This window comes from Ochotona curzoniae, unplaced genomic scaffold (assembly GCF_017591425.1).
Source record: "Ochotona curzoniae isolate NIBS_2020 unplaced genomic scaffold, NIBS_Ocur_1.0 contig_2404, whole genome shotgun sequence".
Classification (NCBI taxonomy): Eukaryota; Metazoa; Chordata; class Mammalia; order Lagomorpha; family Ochotonidae; genus Ochotona; species Ochotona curzoniae.
This window is the reverse complement of record NW_024465451.1, coordinates 10,887,220-10,907,436: the sequence shown is the minus strand read 5'-3', so window position 1 is coordinate 10,907,436 and position 20,217 is coordinate 10,887,220. Positions and strand designations below refer to the sequence as shown.

Here is a 20,217-nt window from a genome sequence, read left to right as displayed (position 1 = left end):
GTTGCCTGTGCAGGAATAGCGGGGCGGGGGGTGGGGTGGGGGGGGCCTACGGGCAGCATGCTGTGGCATGGAGCAGGTGAACTCAGCGCAGGTGGAGAGAAGTGGGCTCTGGCTACAGAGTTGCAGGCTTTGCAGACTCGTCCCCTGGGGGTCGGGGAGCACGGAGGCTGGAGTAGACCGGGAGCCCGGGAGGACTCTGAAATCCATAGCCTGAAAGACGGGAGGGATGGAGCCGCCACTCCCCGCTACAAGGCAGGGGCAGGCAGGAGCAACAAAAGTTGGAGCCTGTGGGACCCGGGGTAGGAGTGCCCCTGAGGATGGGCAGCTTCTTGGCCTCCTCTGTAGCAGCTGCCGTGCCGGTGGCGAAGAGCCTGGGCACTGGCGCCCCCGTGTGGCGCACCGGGGCGGCTGCTTCCAGCCGCGTGCCTTCCTGACCCGCCCAGCCTTGCAGGAGTCCCGCTGGGAATGAGACATTAGGAACGGGATTTCCAGACACAGGAACTCCTTAGAACCCTACAGGAAACCTGATGTGGAAGGTCCTGGCGTACACACCCTAGGCTGAGGGCCTGTGACCTTCCTCGCTGTGCTTGGTGGGTGGAACAGGCCCCTGCTTTCCCTGGAAGGATGTTCAGAAGCTCCCCCATCCCCATACCACTCCCTCACTAGCAGCCACAGAACTCTGACCTTCACAGCAGCAAGTCCCATCTCAGCCACCTGCCCAGGGGATGGGGCAGGCGCATCTGGCAATCAGAGCTGGCTGGAGCGGGGCAAAGGGGGCAAAGGGGGCAGGGGTGCTTTCCCACGCGCCAGATTCTCCCTGACCTCACAACAGCTTCCCCAGGTCCTCCTCCTACCATTGGCTGGGTTCCCAGAGGAGGCACCAAACACAGGGGGAGTTAGACACACAGTAGAAAAAGGGTTCAACCCTAAACTGCTCCCTGCCTCCCAGTGCATGAAGCCGCCTTTGTAACTTGCATAGTAATGCAAACACACTGTAAACTTTAGTTCTGACTTGGCTAGGAGTTGGCCATGTCAAAGCAGACCAGCCCGGGACTGACCTAGGACCTCACCAAAGTCCCTGCTGTGTGAGAGAGGTCAATGCCTCAAGCAAAGCTATCTGTTTATTTGTACCCATCTCTGCTCCTGTCCCAGCACCCAGTTTTCCTCTGGCCTCTCACCCCTCTGCTCCCAGCTGCCAGGAGATCCTGCCCTTGGCCACACAATCCTCCCTTTGTCAGCCAGTTCTTGCTCCATCCCAGAGTTTCTGACCTCCCTCCTACTGACGGCCCATTTCTCTCCACATCCCCATTGCAATGCTGGGCTTTCTGGCCCCAAGGCAGCTGGGCCTGGTGTAGGTCTGGGAAAGCATCTCTCTGTCCAGCCCACAGTGCTGCAGCACTGACCTGTGTGAGTGACATGGCCAGCTGGCTGGCTCAACCCAGCCAGTGCCAGCCCTTACTTTGCAAGCTGTAATACCAAGCCACAACAGCCCCATGATGAGCTAGGAGCCAGACCCGATCCCTTGGGAGCCTGCCAGATGGGCCATATGTCAGCAAGACATCCCTTCCAGAAGACTGCTCATTTTGAAACTGCCCTAAATGGACTCGCGACATGAGAGAGAGGTTGGGTCTGCCTCGACAAAGGCTGGTGTTTTGGAGCCAACCTTTCCAGCACCCACTGGAAGCAGTGGCTCTTCTGGACAGGTGTACAGTGGAGGTGGCCCATCTCTGTAGCCTGGAGCTAGCTTAGCCCAGGCACCCACAGAGGCTAGAATCTATCACTGCCAGATGTCAGTGTGCCAGCAGTGGCCAGGCCACAGCAGCAGATATGTATTCAAACCCACCATGGCCCCAGTGTTGCTGGGACTGGCCAAGATGACTAATGTTTTCTAGAAGCATTAATTACATCAAGAATGTATTCACAGGAACTATCTTTAGTTGGCCCTTGCTATGTGTTAGGTGTGCATTTACTTCTAGAAAGTTCCATGGGTCTGACCAAGGGCAATATTGAGATACAACAAACTGACATAGTTACGGGAGGGGTATCAGGAGTGGTCACTGCGGTGGTTCAATGCCAACCCTCCTACTACCTTACCTGGGCAAGTAATGCCATCTCTTAGCTGAGTGCCCTCTTCTGCAACACAAAGGTAAGAATAGGACTGGCCTCTCAAAGAACTACATGAATTGACATCCCCAAAGACTGCAGCACTGCACCTCACACACTGTGGATTCAAGATCATTATTGTTCACCATTGCTGTCTACTAAGCAGGCTAGTACCTATTTAGATGCCAGGTCACCCCAGCCATGACTCTTCTCTAAGCTGACAGTTGGTTGAGGAAAAACTGGCCTTTAGTAACAACAGCCTTGGGGCCAGTGTGGCCTTTGGCCTGACCATGACCTCCTATTCTGTGTCCTCCCTGTAGGAACCAGCGACGACCTGTTCCAGGACCCAGAAGGGCGCGAGGGCTCAGAGGTGGTGGAGGAGCACCAGTTTTCCGACCTGGAGGGCTCGGATTCCGACACGGACCTGGACGAAGACGAGGATGAGGACGAGGATGAGAGCCAGGACGAGGTGTCCAGGCCTTCCACAGAGGCACCCTTGCCTGGACCTGTAGCCCCTCTACGGGCAGACTCCTCCCCTCTCCCTGACCCTCAGCCCACTGATGTCACACAAAGCAGCTGGGTCTCAGAAGCTGAGTACTTGGCAGCCAGCACCTGCTCCTTGTCCCACCAGAGCACTCTGTGCCTCCCCCAGCCAGGACTGGCCCCCACAGGCCCTGTGGAGAAGGACACAGGCCCCACCCTGAACCCCAAGGCCATGTCGCCCAGACAGCCATGGTCCCCAAGCAAAGAAACAGGTGGCCGCACACCACTGACCCGCAAGCACTCATTAACCAAAAACAACTCCTCGTCTCCCCAGCGATGGTCACCGGCCCAAGAACCACAGGCCCTGACCCTGAGCCCATCTGGCCTCCGGACGGGTTCAAGGGACATGGGTCCCCTCTCCTGTGGGTCTCCAAGACTCGAGCTATCTCCTATTGCCCTCCACCCCCTGGGAAGACCACCGCCCCCTCGAGTACACCTACCCCCCGAGCCAGAGGGCACCCCGGGCCCCCTCAGACACTCACCCACCAGCAGATGGTCTCTGGGCCAGGCTGCATCACCACCACGGTCAGTGCTGCCAGGGGAGTGGGCTTTGGCTGGGCCAGGCAGCCCCTCAGCAGGCGAGTGTGGCCCAGGCCTGGGGCCAGCCCCGCGGGTTCTCCTTCCGCCCGCACCTCTACCTCACAAGCTCCTCGGCAGAAGTTCCGAGACCTGCGCCTCCACATGGGTGAGTGCCTGTCTAGCCCTAGGGGGAAAAGGAGGAGGTTACAGGTGAACATATGTGTGAGTTGCTGCACCAGCTCACGCCCTGCTCGGTCTCACAGTGGATGCCCCAAGGAGCTAGTCAGCTCACCTGAATTGTAGCCTCACGGGCTGTAAGCAGAAGCATTTCCGCTGTCCCTACCACATGTAACCTGTGAGCACCCAGCAGAACATCCCCAAAACCAGCCCTATCCCCAGCACTTGCAGGCACTACACCACAGCCAGTGCCAGTTCTTCCAGCCCACAGGCATAGCCACAGTGCCTCCCCAGACCCCAGCCATCACTATGGTCCCAGCTACCATCCTGGCCAGTGCTGTCACAGGCTTACCATTCTGGTGTCATGCCACCCCTGCCACACCACCCTGCTCCCCGTCCCCAACACACACAGTGGTCAGCTGCTCTTGGCCTTCTGACTCATGTCTCAGAGGGGTGCTGATGTGGGGACCATGCCTGGATTTGTCTCTGGGGGGGGGGGGTCACATCAAGACTGCTGGGGGTGGGAAATGGTCAGGAGCCTCAGATGCCCGAGGGGGACAAGCGGTGAAGTTAGAACAAGGACTCTAGGAAGAACACATGAAGAAACAACCCAGGTGGGGCTAGGGTGACAATGGAGCAGGGCAGAGGGGGTGCAGGATGGCCCTCACCTAAGCAGTCACTTCCCATGAAGACAGATATGCTTATTGCCCTGCTGTGTGGAGTCCCCAGGTCCAGGAGATGCCCACAGCTGCCAGACAGCGGGGACTGGCCCGCCGCATGATGCTGTGGGCAGACAGTCAGGAATTCCGATTGCGGATCGCAGTCCAGCCCCAGCTCTTTCAGGCCCAGTACCTGTCCTCACCACTGCCTGTCTTATTTTCTGACTCCAGCAGAAGTCCGAGCCCCGAAGTCCGTCCTGCTCACCTGGTCCTGCTCGTCTTTTCTGCTCCCGACCCTTCTCTGCCTCCCACGACTTCCGCAACCACACCCCAGCCCGCTCAGAAGAGAACATCTTCAGCCACCTGCCCCTTCACTCCCAGCACCTGCCCCGCACCCCGTGCCCCTTGATTCCCATCGGAGGGATCCAGATGGTGCAGGCCCGGCCGGGGGCTCACCCCACCCTGCTGCCGGGATCCATCCCCGTAGCCTGGGTCAGCGGCTTTTCAGGGGGCGGCAGCGACCTGACAGGGGCCCGGGAGGCCCAGGAGCGAAGCCGCTGGAGTCCCACCGAGAGCTCGTCGGCCTCCGTGTCTCCTGTGGCTAAAGTCTCCAAGTTCACCCTCTCCTCGGAGCTGGAGGGCAGGCACTACCCCAGAGAGAGGGAGCGGACAGGTGGAGGCCTGGGCAGACCTCCTGACTGGGAGCTCCAGGGGGCCAAGGCACCCCCAGAGCCTGCTCACAGGCACAGCCCCTGTGTCCCATCAGAGGCCTCGCCCCTGGCAGCACTGTCCCAGAGCCCTCACGGGGAGTCGCTGTGCACACCGACTAGGCCCGAGGCCCCGGCCATGCCAGCACTGGACCGCAGCAGCTCTGTGGGCTGCCTAGCTGAGGCCTCCACTCATTTCCCAGGCCGGAGGAGGAGGAACCTCTCCGGAGAACCCAGGACCAGGCAAGGCTCCCCTGATTCCTCGGGCAGTAAGGAGCCCCGGGCACCTCCACCACAGCCTGAGGACAGGGGCCCTCCAATCCCTTAGTCTCTGTGCAGCCACTTCAGCACCTGGCTCCCAGTGGCGAGCCTTGCACGTCTGCAGCCCCAACTCTCAGTGCCCGTGACACCCTCGGCCCTGTCCGTCCATCTGTCCACACAGCTTCCACCCACGCCCCATCTGTCCTACCTGCCCATGTCTGCAGTTACCTGTGCCTTGTCTATACCTATTGTGTGAAAAGAAACAAAATCAATCACACACATGCATACAACTGACCCATCCATCCATGAGGAGCCCGAGGCTGCAGGAGATGTGTGCTGTTCCAGGTGGTACCCTCTGACCCTGTGCCCTCTGGCCCAAGGCTGGCCAGATGCCACCCTCTGCTGAGGGCAATGGGATGCCCCAAGGGAGTGGAGGAGAAAGGAAACTTTGGAAAAAATATATAATTAAATGCAGAAGCAAGCACCGCTGTGTATAGACATTCCTGGTTCCTGTTCGCTGCCGCTCTGTCCCCCTAAAGCCTCTACAAGCAGGCCCAGAAATGCCATGGTTTCCTTTTTAAAATTTTTTTCTTTGTAAGTAAAAAAAAAAATTGTGGAAAGATGTTATGGATGCTAGGATCCACCACAAGTTTGTAGGAGCAGGTAGGAGGCAGCAGCCATTCTCTAGGCTCCAGGCGTCCCTGGCGCGTCTGAGTCATGTGTGATCCATCCTGGCACTGGACAGGTAGACAGACTGTCACAAAGCCTGGCTCACTCCTGCTCTGCACCCCACACTGCTCCCTGGGCCAGAGGAGGAGCCCCGACTGACCCCCTGGTCCAGGGACCCCTGGCCTTGTTCTCAGGGCCTGCTCTGTTCCAAAAACCACCCACAAACACTTTGCTCAAAGCAAGGCCTGAGGCCCAAGGCCCAGGGCACATGGCCATCTTGGTCTGCATCACCTGATGGCTGGGAGCAAGAGACCCTGTTCTCTTCACGGCTAAGCTGTCCCAGTGCTTGGCCCTGGAGTCCTTGGTGGCAAGACCAGCTGCCTCTGGTGCCCACACTGTTAGACCCTCATAGAAATGTCCAAAATTAATGGATGGGAACTGCCCAGGCTTGTTTTATGGCTTAAGCCTCTTTAAACACACACACAAGGCTATGTACTTCAAAAGGTCCATCAAAAAGCAGCATTACAAGATAAGCTTAGTTCACTACAAACATTTTCCAACTCCAGTAAATAAGCGGTCTTCCGTGTACTTGATGAAAAAGTCACACGGCATTCTGAGACATTGTTTGGCACCCAAACAAGTTTAGATTCTGTTGCCCACAAATGTCCTGAGGTCCTTTCCTGTACATGTGTGTGTACATGTATATATAGATATGAATACACATGTATGCAAAGACACACTCTTGGCCTAGAGGAATTTTTAATGCCATGACATCGTTTAAATTCTCCAAAGCAACCTGGATAGAAAATACCCCATCCTTATCCCCGTCTCCACCTTTACGAAGTCACCCTGTTCTTTCCTGGGGGCAAGCACCTGCTTTGGTAAGAAAAATAATCCCTCCCCTCTTCCCCCCTCCTCAGAAATTTAAATCCCAGGTTGAAATATGGAACTTGAACTCCAACATATTTACCCAGGAAAGGTGAGTGTTTCTCCCAACCTTCCAGACATGTTCTCCTAGGGAGAGGAAGTGCAGGATCCAGTCTCAGACCCCCAGGACAGGTGGCCAGGCTGCCTCATTCAGAGAAGGGATGTTTGCATTCACCTTCTGTCCACAGCGAGGCTGCTGGAACCCAGGGCCCAGCCAAGGGCTCCTGAACTGAGAGGGCCGCCCAGGCAGGACGCTGATGGGGAGGGCTGAGAGGCTGTCAGGAGCACCTGATGCCTGGCTGTCTTTGCCTCTCCCCCATTTCAGCAGGTGTCTTTTCCCTGCTGGGCCCCTGCTGGATGCTCACGCTAACCATGGGTCCAGCCTCCAGGCAGACTATCTACGTGTTTCTCCTTGGCTTCACTCAGATGGGACAGTAGACAGAGCATGCCTGGGATCCTTTGTGCTTCCGGACATTGTTGGAACTGACAGGAAGTGGACAGGACCCCAATCCCAGGCATAGTCCAGGCTAGACATCAAGGGTTTCCACATCACCACCTTTTAGTTCCAACTCCTGGGGACTTCAGGAGGGGAAGGGCTGGAAACCTCCATGGGCCAGGTCTTCCTGCCCCACACTGGGTGCACAGGGCGCTCAGCTAGACTAACCTCTGGCCTTGGGGGGTAGCCACGCCCTTGCAGTCCTTGGGGCACCCTCAGCTCTCCTGAGGAGCCAAGGAGTTGATGGTGTAGCCAGCAAGGGAGGGGCCCAGCCGAGGGGGCACAGCAGGCCAGGAGTCAGCCAGCAAAGACTCCTTCCCAAGTGATGGGGCCAGGTGCACATACATTTGACCAAAGGGCTACTGCCCCACACAGGTGCCTAGAGGAATAGAAACAGTGCCCCTGACCTGAGTTCCTGGCCCTGGGCATAGACAGCCCTTTCCCTTGCTTCCAGACTCCATCCTCACTCTCAGAGCACAGGGTACCCAGCCTCCTACACATGCCCAACTCCACACCCACCCTCCTGCAGCCTCCTGACCAGCTCCCAGACACCTGGAATGTGGCACTGATTGCCAGCTGAGGCCAGGCTAGGACCCAGGTAGCTTGGAGTCGGGCAGCCAATTAATGTAGGTTTCAGACCCCAAATTCCCCCTCTGTGGTGGACTCTGCACCCCCCAACCTACCTTCCAGGCCACTCTCCTGCCTCTGCCCTCCCAGGAACACACACCAGTTCTTTACCCTAAACAGCCTGAGCCCTCGAACCCCCGCCACTGAGAACTTCCAGGACGCTGAAAGCCGTGAGCTGCCTTCTCTCACTCCAGAGCCTCCAACTTTCACACCTGGAAGTCCCTCTGCTTCCCTCCGTTGGAAAAAGTCGGCAAGAATTAGCTTCCAGATTCCTCTGGCAACAGCTTCACGCCCACCCACCTGGTTCTTCGGCACAGACAGGAGCAGGCAATGGAGCCAAGTGGAATCTCTCTCTAGTACGTTTTCCAGATAAATTTTCGTCCTTGGGGACCTACCTGCTGCCTTGAGCAGGGTGAGAAAGCTCCCAAAAGCCTGTTCCACAAATTCTGCTTCTGTGTCGTGATCCAGTCGGCTTCCTGTTAGAAAATTGCTTCAGCACCCACGATCACTTTACTAACTCGTTTTTTTAAAACTTAAAAGAAAGAAAGAGAATCCTGTAGGCAAATGTAAGATATGCACTGTCTGTAAGATAAATATTTGCCTCTTTCTTCTCCCTAAAAGGTGTATGCGTGAAACCGTCTTTAGAAAGTTCTATGTTCTTAAATGGCAATACATTCCAAAAATTGTACTGTAGATATGTACAGCAAACTGCACTGGGATGATGTAGAATTTGCCTGTAACTTTATTTAAACTCCAGTTTCTACATTTGCATCTTGCAATGTTGGTATGGTTTATTTCAGTGCAAAACAAAACAGAAAAATACCCAATGATGACAAAATAAAACAAAAAAGTCCACGCAGGTCTAAAGCATAGAGTCTGATGTGCTAGGAGAAGCGAATGCTCAGTCTTGCTGTGTGTGACCCTTGTTGTAAATGACATCTGTACTGTGAATGAGACGTTTTTACAAGTCTAATAATTGCCTTTATTACAGCTCGGGCTGAGCCTTCTGCCTGAGGATATTTTTTACAAAAAAAAAAAAAATAGCACGTTGGAATAAATTTGAGAATCCCAACACAGTTGTGCTTGCCCGGCTCCTGGTTTTTCTTGGTGGGGAGAAGGGAGGAAGGTAGAACACCAGTGTTGGAGTAAAACACGTGCTTGTTTTACTACAAGGCAACTCAAGCCCAGAGACGGGGAGCCACTAGGTCACCATCACACAGCCTGGGATTGTCTCCGGAACCTTGTGACTGGGCCTGGCTGGGAAGTGGGGGAACCGCAGCCTTGTGGCCTGAGGCTTGAGTCTGTTCCCCCAAGTCCTGCAGTAGCTAACAGCTTGGAAGAGCGGAGACGGAAGCTCTCACAGTTCTGGCAGCCTGACTGCTTCTGGAAGCTCAAAGCGGGGATCCCCCGCTTCTGCCTCCTGGCTGCTGGCAGGTACAGGGCAGCCTAGGCCTTCCTTGGCATCTGAACTCAGTACCGGATCCCAGTCCTGGCTCCACACCACGTCTCCCAGGTGCCTTTGTCCTTCTCAGGATGTTTGTCATTGGGCTTAGGGCCCACCCTGGTCCAGGATGATCCCCTCTTGAGATAGCTCATGTCACAACCTCTCCAAGGCCCCTTCTTCCAAGCCAGGGATGAAGTCATGCACCTGTCTTCCGGAAGCTGACATTTCACTCCCTGCTGGGTGAGCCCTGAATTCAGATGTTGGCATGACCACCAACTGCTGAGTGAGTCACCTTTCTGTACCCCTGCTCCCATGTCTATGAAGTGCGGGGTAATTAGCAGGGCACTAGGGCAATTAGAAGAGGGAGGAGATACAACGGAGCCAGGCGAACAGCAAACCCCCGACAGTTGGCTCCATGGCACATGGCTGGTGTCCCCAGGGTGGGAAGGAGATGAGTTCAGGTTTGTTGAGTGCCAGGGAAGGTTTGGGAACAGACACAGCAGTGAACAGGGCAGTGGCAGCCCTGTGTGGAAGGGCTTTTTCCTAACAGGAGGGATGGCCACAAATGACACAAGTAAGGCAAGCACAGTAGGGCTGGTGTAAGAGCTCTAAGCTGCTGCCCAGAGTAAGTCTGTGCCACCCGGGGTACCTTCCCTGGGTCAGGTGAAGGAAGAGATGCAGACAGAGGGAGGAGCTGGCAGACAGGGGATCTTCAGTGTAGGCAGGATCCTGCCCACAGGGGCAGCACTCAGAGCCCAGGTGTCTGCATGTCCCAGCCACAGGGCTCCTTGCTGACTCGCCAGTTCCTGAGGCTCACAAGCTCTTGTGTGGACCCCACTGAGCGCTCCGCAAGTGGTCACAGAACAGCTTAAAGGATGAGATGGTGAGAAGCACGTACTCCTGGGCTTGGAGTTGGGGCAGAGAAAGGAGAGCCAGGGCCACAGTTGCAGGGGCTTAGAGCCAGGGCAGGAAGACAGGCTGATGTGGCTCCAGCCCAGCTGGATTAGGGAAAGATGGAGACACCATCGAAAGGGCAGGGAAAAAGTACAGATGCATGCACTGAGTCTATTAGGGTCTTGAAGGAGTCCCTGTAGGTAAGAAACAGGAGCCTTGGAAAGCTTGGTGAAGATGAGGCAATCTTGGAGGTGGCAGGAGCAAGCAGACCAGGGACCAAGGAAGGCCCTGTATGGCTTTCGGGGCTGGCTCTACAATGCCCAGCGGGCAGTCCTCTTTTTGCAGAATACATTAGTTCCACAGGGCATGGCCGAGCATGGCAGAACAAGACTCAACAGCAGCCCACTTCCTCCCTCATCTGCCCCACCAGGGGCACCCTGGGCTCCAAACTACTCAGTAGTTGCTGCCCTGGCTCCTCAGAACTTCTCCCCAGCTGATGCCTAGCTCATCCACAAGGCCCTCTGGAAGTCATACTGGGTCCCTGCACCCAAGAATGCAGGGGAAGGAATAAACAGCAGATGCTAGGCTTGGAGTTCCTGTGTCTGAGAGCAGGGAGAGGGTATGTGCATCTTCTTACAGTCCAACTGCCTCCCTTCAACCATCAGCCACAATCCCCCAGGTCCCCCTGGCCATTCCCATGCTGCTGGCTGCCACCCCTCCTACAGCTGATGATTGGAGTTCACAGAGCACGGGCCCTTTCAGAAAGGGGTGGAAGAAACACGCCTCCACTCTATAAAAGAGAGGTGGAAGCCAGGATGTCCCCCCTCCCTGGCAAGCAGTAGGGCCATGAACCCGCGGCACCTGACTCAGGGTCTCAGAGGATGCTGGCTGTGTGGGCTATTGCTGAGGTCTCAAGGAAGCTTTACCTGGGTCCCCATCAGAACGGGATGCAGAGGCCCTGCCTTTACCCCTGGGTCCGGACCTCCTTTGGGCCCAGAACTTAGAGTGGACATTTCTCCCATTGCCAGGGATGCTCCCTGCAGGCAGGCCAGGCCAGCCTGAGGTTGGCAGAGGGCAGCAACAGGAACAGAAGGGTTGGGGGTGCAGGAAGCTGCAGACAGGGCTGCTGTGTGCCAGCTTCATGCTAGGTACCAGTTCCAAGGCCTGCACAGCAGGAGACTAGGCACTGCATCACTTTGTACAGAGCAGGAAAGAAGTCTCAGAGAGGTAACACCGTTCCTTGCCAGGCCTCCGTGGCAACTGACAGGGCCAGGATGGGAAAGCAGGTACCACATTCAGGAAATGATCAGCTATCCAAAGGAAGAGGGTCTAGGCCTCTTTGTCACTAAGAAGTCCTGGAAGCTGACTGGGGTTGAGGGACCCCTGCACACCTATCTCCCGATCCTACCCAGGCCTTGTCCACTCCAGGGAGCCCCAGCTGCCAAACATTCCTTTTCTGATGAGAAAACCAAGGTCCAGAACCAGGAAGAGCTTGGCCCAAGGCCAGGGCTAGGATTCCGATCCTTCCACAGAGCCACCTGCGCCACCCCACCCGCCGTTCTCTCTCTCCCCCAGCTCTGAGTTCAACTGCCCAGATCTGTGGCTCAGCTCTGCCTTTTTAGGAAAGGAGAGCAGCCGGTGACAGGCAGGTAGGCAGGCAGGTAGGCGAGCACGCTAATCCACTAGCTCCCCATGGCTCTGGTTACCTGTGGCTTGGGGCCCAGGCAGCACCGGCTGGGAGTGCCAGCCCAGCCAATGGGTGCTGCCGCTGAGCTACTCTGCCAGAGCCATACAAGGCCTTGCCACAGCCCAGTCCCGAGCCGGCACAGGGCAGCCCCAGTGCTGGCAGCCACCCCGCCCCTGAGCCTGCCAGCCCTGCACGTCTCTGGCCTCTGCTTAATCCAGCCGGTAGCAGGCAGGGTTGCAGGGCACGTGCACCAGGCCCAGGGCTCCACAGGGTCAGGGAGATGGCACCACCAGGGCAGAGGCCAAAGTCAGAACAGCAGCCTAGTCAGATAGTAGGCTTCTTGCTGGGGCCAGGGTGGTGGAGCCCAGGCCTGGGTCTGGTTTGTTTCCATCATCCCGACTGACCACTGACCTGCCTGTCCAGAGCCAGGAAGGATCTCAGCAAAGTCAGTGTGTGGCTTCCATACCTTTTAGCATCTTCCCAAGGTCTGTGCCCCAACCCATGTAATTCATCCTGGGTCCAAGGTTCCATGTACCTGTTAAAGGTGTCTATCAGCATGTGCATCGTGTGAGAACCATGGGCACACATGGGTGCGTATGTCCTCTTGTGGATCTACCTGTACCTGTCATTGTTGCTGTGAACCTCAGCCTAGGATAATGGCTACAAGGGACAGTAGGAAGCCCCTCTGGAGCATAACCCACCCCACGTGTCAGCTTCCAACGCCTTTCACTGTGTGCAAGGTAGGAAGTACTGACCCCACTTTACTTGCAAGGACACCAAGTCCTAGCAAAGCAGTCTGGCCAAGGTCAAGGTGCCAAGGTGCCAAGGTTCAAGCCCAAAGCAGTCTAACTATAGAGCCTCAGGGTGCAGGTTTCCTACTGGACTTTGAGGTCTTGGAGGGAGAAGGAGCTGATGTGTGCAAGAAAAGCATTGGCCTGGACGAGAGACTCTTTGCTGCTAAATGGGGTGGGGATCTTTTCCAGGCCCACCCCAAGCCCTGAGCACAATTGCCCACCTGCACAGCAACACAGCTGGAATCCTCATGCATGCCACCAGGTTCAGGCATCCTCTTGTGTCCTACATGGGCCAAGCTGAGGTTGGCGCCAAGCCTGTGGTGCTCCCCAGGGCCACCCGACAGGTGAAGGGAACGTGCCGGCACGGGGGGTGGCAGGCCCAGCTGGCATCAGGCTCTGTTTGCTCACCCAAGAAAGAAGGAGATAAATATAGACACAGGATTACTCAGACACGGCCTGGGAAAACCGGCTCCTGAGCCTCGACTTCAGCCCTGGCCCAGCCTCGCCTTCACCTGCCTGCCCACACAGTCGGTGCCAGCTGCCAGGCCTGCCCCACCTCCTCCCAGGACTTCCCACCTGGGAACTTTGGGACAGCCCTTCCGACCTGCTCTCGCTGGGGACAAAACAGTCACTGCAGAGAGCAGGTGCTTGTCTCAGCAAGACAGGAGAAGGCAGAGCTGGGGCCACACACAGGTCATGAGGTGTCACCTTTCCATACATAGGCACTAGACCAGTACAGATGTTGTGTCCCCAACTTCAGGGCAGGGAAAAGGGGTGCTGGTGCACATGGCCTCAGTTTCCAGTGTCCTGCATGTAAGTGGAGCTACCAAAGAACACCCCCACCCCTTCTGGAAGGGGATGAAGTTAGAGTCCCACTCACAAGAAGATGCTGGCAGGAGCAGCACACATAATCACCTACGCACTGGGACCCTGTAGCCAGGCAGCACAGGCTTATGCCCCTGCTGTGCCATGGCCCAACTATGGGGCTGCGGGCAAGCGGCAGTCAATCTCCACATTCCCCAAATGTGAAGAATAATAGCTTGTTAATAATTACAATCATTACATGTGATTATACAATACAAACAGCACATGCTATCGGAACAATTAATGAGAGTTTGAGAATAGCACAAACCTCCAGAGGATGACACAAGTCACTGTGGACACAGCACTCACACCAGGGTCTGGCACAAAGCAGCTGTTCCACATGCATTTCTTATCATCCAGTGTAGGCAGATGCTACCATCTTCCAAGGCAACAGCCCTGCCCCAGCCTGCACAGCGCCCATCCCTACTGCTCTGTGGCCCTGGAATCAGCTGGGCTAAAGCAGATACTAACTCAGATGCTGGCCCCTGACTTCCATGCTGTGTGTCCTGAGGCAAGTGTTGGGCCCTCTCTGAGCCTCAAGTGAGAAGAATACTCCTCCTGTCTGCCTCTCCCCCAGGATTAGTCTAAGGGCTCACTCAGTAGGGGAACAGGTGGGAAGCATTCAGCTTAACTGTGCAAGCGAGCTCTCTACAACTGATCACATCCTCGCCTCTTTCTCTCCATTTTTCCAGCTCCTCCCAGTAGCTGTGAACTTGGCCTGAGAGAGACGACACTTGGGTCCCGACCCTCACACATACAAGGGCCCCCAGGTATGGGGAACATGCTTTCCCTGCAACATGTGCATGATGCAGACCCTTGCCTCCAGGTCCACAGGACTCCCATAGGGTATGATGTCCTTCTCGCTCAACAGTTGTCCCCTGCCCCGTGCCGCCACATCAGTCACAGGTGTCCATGGGGCGACCACATCTGCTAGATGCGGACCTGTAAGCATGCATACACACACACACACACACACACACACACACACACACACACACAGGCACAGCCACACGCAGAGACAGAAAGGCAGGTATGTCCCTGCACATCCTCAGCTGCACGCACACATCCACTCTTGGGGGCGTCCTGGCCAAGCCCGGTCCCATGGTGCCCATCCTCATGGCTGAGGAATGCAGACAGCTGAGGATGCTCTGCCAGGGACGTGAGGGCGAGGCCAAGGGGAAACCACACAGGCAGGAATCCGGGCAGGCGTGCCAGGCTGAGGCGGGGCCCTTGAGTGCCAGGAACTGTGCAGGGTTGGGGACACGTGCAGACACCTGCTTGCTCCAGTCTCCCCCATCATCACGCATGTGCTTGGAGCTTCTGAGACTTGGCAGGGCAAAGGGACTCAGAAACCATCGGCTCCCATCTGTGGCAGAGTGCAGCACATGCCTGCTTCACTGTGCCAGGTGGCAGGTGTATACCTCTCTCACTCAGGCCTCTCTCTTGTTCTCTTTCTTTCACTGGACACATCCAGCCAGTGAGGGGCCTTACTGCACAGTCTTCCTCATTGGGGACCTGGAAAAAACCATGATCAGGGATCAGTGTCAGGAAGATGACTGCCACCGACTCGGGTCAAAGGGGAAGATGAAGGTCATGTGCACATCATCACTCTTTGGGTGCAGTCTTGTGGTAGGCCAACAGCCACCGTGTGCATCCACTAACTCTTGCCAAAGGGAGCCTGCTGTCAGCTATGACTGTGAAGTCAGGAGTGCAGAGGAGTCCCAGAGCTGGCCAGCAGCAGAGCACAGCGTCTCTCCCCACTACTGAGTGTGCTCTGCCTCTGACCCCATTTCACACCCTGGGAGTCTGCAAGGGAGACCCACCCACTGCTAGCGGACCACATGCAGGGCTCTCTGGTCTCCTCCACAGGCTCCTGAAGTCCCAGCCTCCCACCCCAGGTGTAGCTGCATGACCGGGAGAGGACTGACGTGGGACCATGGCCACTGCAGGACCAGGGTAAGGAGTGGTCAGCACTTCATCCTTTTGCTTGCAGAACTGATGGATGGCCTGAGAGGAATGGAAGACTGTTCTAGAATACACTGGGCTGGCCCATGGGAACCTGCTCAGTCGCAGAGTCCCCAAGGCCAGGGCTAACGCAGGTGGCCTCCTGCAAAGGGCAGGCTAATGGAGACCCCCATGCAGCAGCCCTGCTTGCCAGGAGCGACTAGGGAGAGGGGTGTGCAATACCTCGATGCCAGGGATTCCGCGGGTGAGGGAAGGCGTGCACATGAGGCAGTCTTGTCCAGAGGGCCTTCCCTGCAGCCCAGCTGGCTGTGCACACACACTTGAGCATTCAGCTCCTGCCCACCAGCAGTGAGCAGTGGAAATGGAATGCCCCCCTTAGCAACGTGGTGTAGTCAGTCATAGGAAGAGCCAAGAGTCCAGGAGCATGCTCACAGCAACACCGGAGGGATTCTCACCCCAGCGGCCACCGATCCATCTCAGAACACCTCAAGCAGAACCTCGGGACTTCGTGCTGCCATCCTCCAGAGCTCACCATGATGGTGGCAGCCAGTAGCGAGAGGAGCCACCAAGCCATGCCTGTCCACGGGGGAGGCCCACAGCTGGGGTGGGGGTGGGGAGAGTCCCATGAAGTTGCCCAACATTCCTAACCTGCTTCCCCAGAGACCCTGTGACCGGGGACAGGTGACATCAGCTCTCTGAACCTCACTTTTACAAGCAGCCCTTTTGGGCTGTTCTGGACACACAGAATGTAGCGAAACGGACCAGGCTTTTCTTTCCATTCATTTCTTCCCAGAGCACTGCAGGCTGGAGACTTCACTCACCAGGGCACTGGGGTACTACTAAGAGCCAGTGCCAGCTCTGGGCAGCGGGTTGGGTCCAGGTCTGGCCAACAGGAGCCTCCTAGAGCAAGTCCAATAGGCTGGAGACAGGACTTAAGTATAGGACCGACCCCGTTTTTTTCTGGGCCACTGGTGCCGAGGAGCCCCTCCGGGTAGTTTCGGGCTCTTGCTGTGGCCATGGAGAGCTCGGTTCTCCCACTGGCCCCGCCAGCTATCCTGTTTCCTGCTTCCAGGAGTTCACCGTCCGGGAGCCATGTACTGCCCGCACAAGGAGCGCCCGACGAGCCAAAGCTTGGCTCCCTCAGGGCTCCCGGAGTCCCCAGGGGCGCGGGCGCACGTGGCCGCGGCGGCCGTGGTGATGTCAGGCCCGCCGCGCCCCGGGGCCGGCACGTTCGTCCGCCCGCGGCCACAGCGCAGAACAAAGCGTCCCGCGCATTCCTGCGCGCTGACTCACGGCCTGCACGTAGGGCGCCGCTGCTGCCGTCGCCGCTTTGCCCAAAATTGGTTGCGAGGCGAGGGCGGGCCCAACGCGGCGGGGCTGCCGCCCACTGCCGGTCCGTGCGCACGCTGCTGCGGCTTTCCCTTGGGCCCCAGGCCGCTCACTGCCCAAAACGGGCGCGAGAGGGGGCGAGAGGGTGGATGCCACTTCACCCCTGACCAGGTTCACAGGGTCAAGGGGGGGATGTGCCAGGTCCCGCTGTTAGGACGGCCTAAGAGGGATCATCACCACCGTACAGATAGGGAAACTGAGGCAGAAGAAGTTACAGAGAAGGGGAACTGAGGCACCTTCCCTGACCTGCGTGAGACTGGGGACTAGTGAACCTCAAAGTTGGAAGCTAAACCCTGAGTGTAGGGTGTCAGAACATGTGTGTATGTGGGTGCAGCCTGTTGTGGGTGCGGCCTGTGGCCCGCAGTGGGCACCTTGCATGCTCCCCATCCCTGTGGCTGCCCTGCCTTGTGCCCCTTGCTCCTGTGTTCTAAGGGTCTGCTCATCTGCTGCCCCCAAGAAGTGCGCCCCATGAGGCTTCTGGGGAAATGACAAGGAGGGTGCAGGTGCTGCCATCCTGGGAGGAAGAAGAGGAAAGGGGAAGATTGGGGTTCAATAAACCTTGGTACCCATCAGGGCAGCCCCACAACCTGGAGAAAGATGGAGCTAAGCCCAGGACCTCAAGCCAGGTAGGGCAGCCGGGACCCCAGGGTCAGCACTTGCCAAAGCTGGAAGACAAGGCTTCTTTCTTAAGAGTCCAAGTTGTGCCCCAGAAGCAAGCGGCCCTGTCCTCCGGTCCAGCTGGCGTGGGACCACACACATGGGAGACCAGGTCTCAGCCCCATTGTCACTGGGACCTGAGGAAAAGTTCAGCTCCTAGGTTTCATGGCCAGACTCTGGTGGCCCGGCTCTATCCTCATCAATCCCTGATTGCCTTCAGCTGTTCACACTGGCCCAAGGGTCGTCCACACTGGCCAGACCTCAGAGACCTACACCTGCGTGATCCCAGAGCTCAAACCCAAGCCAGCTACAGATCCTTCTCTGCCCACCTGCCCTCCCTCCACCCAACCTTTCAGCCAGCACAAAACTGGTCACAGCACACAGTTGGGGCCTTGGGCATTGGCCTTCGTTCCCAGGCCCTTCACGCCCTCTGATCCAAGGACTTGCTGATTCCTTTGGGGTTCTTTTATATACATCCCACAGCTCTGGCTCAGATCTGAGGTGGGATGAGGCTCAGTGTGTCTGCATTGCGACAGCCAGGAGCCTGTGTTCATGGCCTGGAGGCCCGCCCCTGGGTGACCTCAGGGCATGCACCAGCCCCTCTGAGGCTCACTTCCAGGCCCTGTCCTGGCCACTTCTCAGGGCTCTTCAGAGGATCCCATGGATAGAGGCCGGGAGTGCCCTTGGCACGTGGGCATGGCTCCCACACAGCTTGTCATTATCACCAGGTCATTATAGTGGGCCTCCCTTGTGCCTGAGGCCTGGGTGCCAAGGCTGGGCAGACAGGGGCTGAACTCAGAGGCAGCCACAGCCCCTGGCTGACTCAGGAGGAGGGAGCAGAAGAGTCAGGCAGAGCCAGCAGGACTTGGGCCTGCCCACCCCCTGGCCCTTTCAGGGTCCCTTATCGAGGGAGATAAAGGCCCCCTCTTCTTGGGGCGGTACATCCCTTCAGCTGGTGCTGTATGACCTTGGCCACCCTCCACCCTGTGACCAGGCCTGGGGAGGGCTGGATTAGAGGCAGGCAGTGGCTCACGGGTCCCCCAAGGACACGTCTACCAGGCATCATGGTAGGGGCTAACGGATTCGGACCTGTATATATGGCTCCCAATAGTGGTGGGAACCCCTGGGACCCTGCCACATGGTCCTCTGCCTACTTCTGAGACTCTGGGGTTATGACCATCATTTGTCTCAGCTGTGTGCGGGGCTGCTCTGAGTTCTGTCCACTTAGGAGCTCCTCATGTGAATGCACAGGATCAGGAAGCAAACTGAAGGCCCCACCTGCAGTTGCTTACCCCAGGTCACACAGCATTAGGGTGTGGGCACGAGACTGGCCCTCCACACCTGATGTGAGCCCCTGTACCAGCAGCCTCTGCAGGCAGACAGGATTTGGGGGCTATAGGACACAAAGCCTCAGGTGAGCCTGAAGGGAAACACTCTGGCCTCCTAGGTACTCCTTGGATTGTCTGCCCTGCCAGGCCGGACCCACCAGGCTCGCTTGGGCTGGTGTCTTCTTGCCAGCCCCAGAGGAAAGTGTGAGGTCACTGGGCATCCCAGCTCCCTGTCTCATCTCGCTGCCATGACTCAACCTGGCCTTACTCAGACATCCTTCTCTTGGGGGACCCCGGCAATGGCCTGGCCTGAGCTGCCTCCACTACAGGCTCAGGGCCTGCCACCCTGAGTCACCACTCACCTCACCGCCCGGCATACTGCACAAACAGCTGACGCCTCTCGCCCAGGCTCCCAAAGGTCCCTGCTAAAGGCCTCAGAGCCAAGCTGAAGGATGGGCTGGGGTGCAGTGGTGAGAGGACTTTCCAGCTGCTCCTATACCCCCGCCCTGAGTTCAGTCTCTGGCAACACCTGTTTCTGAAGACTCACAGCTCCCCCAGGAAAATTCAAATGGAATTTGAGAGCTCAAGCCAGTTGCCCTGGGTTCGAATCCCTTGTTAGATAGTTGACTTGGGACAAGATAGCTTGTTTTTGCTATCTGTAAAAACAAAGGTTATGCTAAGAAACGGTGTCCCATGTGGGCTCCTGTACACTGGGTACTGGCTAACAAGGCAAGCGGTAAAGCAAGCAGCCCCAGGTTCAGTCGGCTGTGTGATTTGGAGCATACCAATTCCCCTCCATGAGCCTCAGCCTCCTCATCTGTAAAATGGGAGTGAGAAACTCCCCAGTGTGGCTGGAGTGTGATAATGCATGCAGAGAGTTTGGTGCAATGTCTGGCACTTGGTAAACAGCAGCCCTGATGAGCTCTTTTTAAAAAATATTTATTTACTTTTGTTGGAAAGTCAGATATACAGAGACGAGAGACAGAGGAAAGGAAAGATCTTCCATCCTCTGGTTCACTCCCCAAGTGGCCGCAATGGCCATAGCTGAGCTGATCCAAAGCCAGGAACCAGGAGATTTTCCCAGGTCTCACACAGGAGCAGGGTCCCAAAGCTTAGGGTCATCCTCAACTGCTTTCCCAGGCCACAAACAGGGAGCTAGATGGGATGTGAAACAGTCGGGATTCGAACCAACACCCATATGGGATACCAGCATGTGCAAGACGAGGACTTTAGCCATTAGGTTACCACACCGAGCCCTCTGATGGGCTCTTAAAGTGCCCATTGGCTTGAAGGAATGAGGGGGAAATGAAGACAGAGGACCCAACTTCTCTGGCTGATGAAGAAATGTCCAGGAAGGGACCCAGAGCTCCCTCTGCAGGCTGAGTGCAACACTTGTCCTGGCAGCTACCCAGGATTCTCTGGACGCCCCTGACCTCTGAGACACCTCATTTTGCAGAGGACCAAGCCAAAGCTGAGCAGAAGGAGGTCCCTGCTGACAGCCCCCCTC

The 20,217-nt window shown here is 56.9% G+C and overlaps 1 protein-coding gene across 1 annotated transcript in view; it reads left to right on the top strand.

The window, feature by feature from the left end:
* The window catches only part of HIVEP3 (HIVEP zinc finger 3), a 118,067-nt gene extending 112,616 nt beyond the window's left edge, over positions 1 to 5,451 (top strand). Inside the window, exons 7-8 of the mRNA XM_040974310.1 lie at positions 2,424 to 3,331; positions 4,233 to 5,451. Coding sequence (XP_040830244.1) covers positions 2,424 to 3,331; positions 4,233 to 5,036 — 1,712 coding nt within the window. The 3' untranslated portion in view covers positions 5,037 to 5,451. The remainder of the gene's footprint in view (positions 1 to 2,423; positions 3,332 to 4,232) is intronic.
* The last annotated feature ends 14,766 nt before the right edge of the window (positions 5,452 to 20,217 follow it).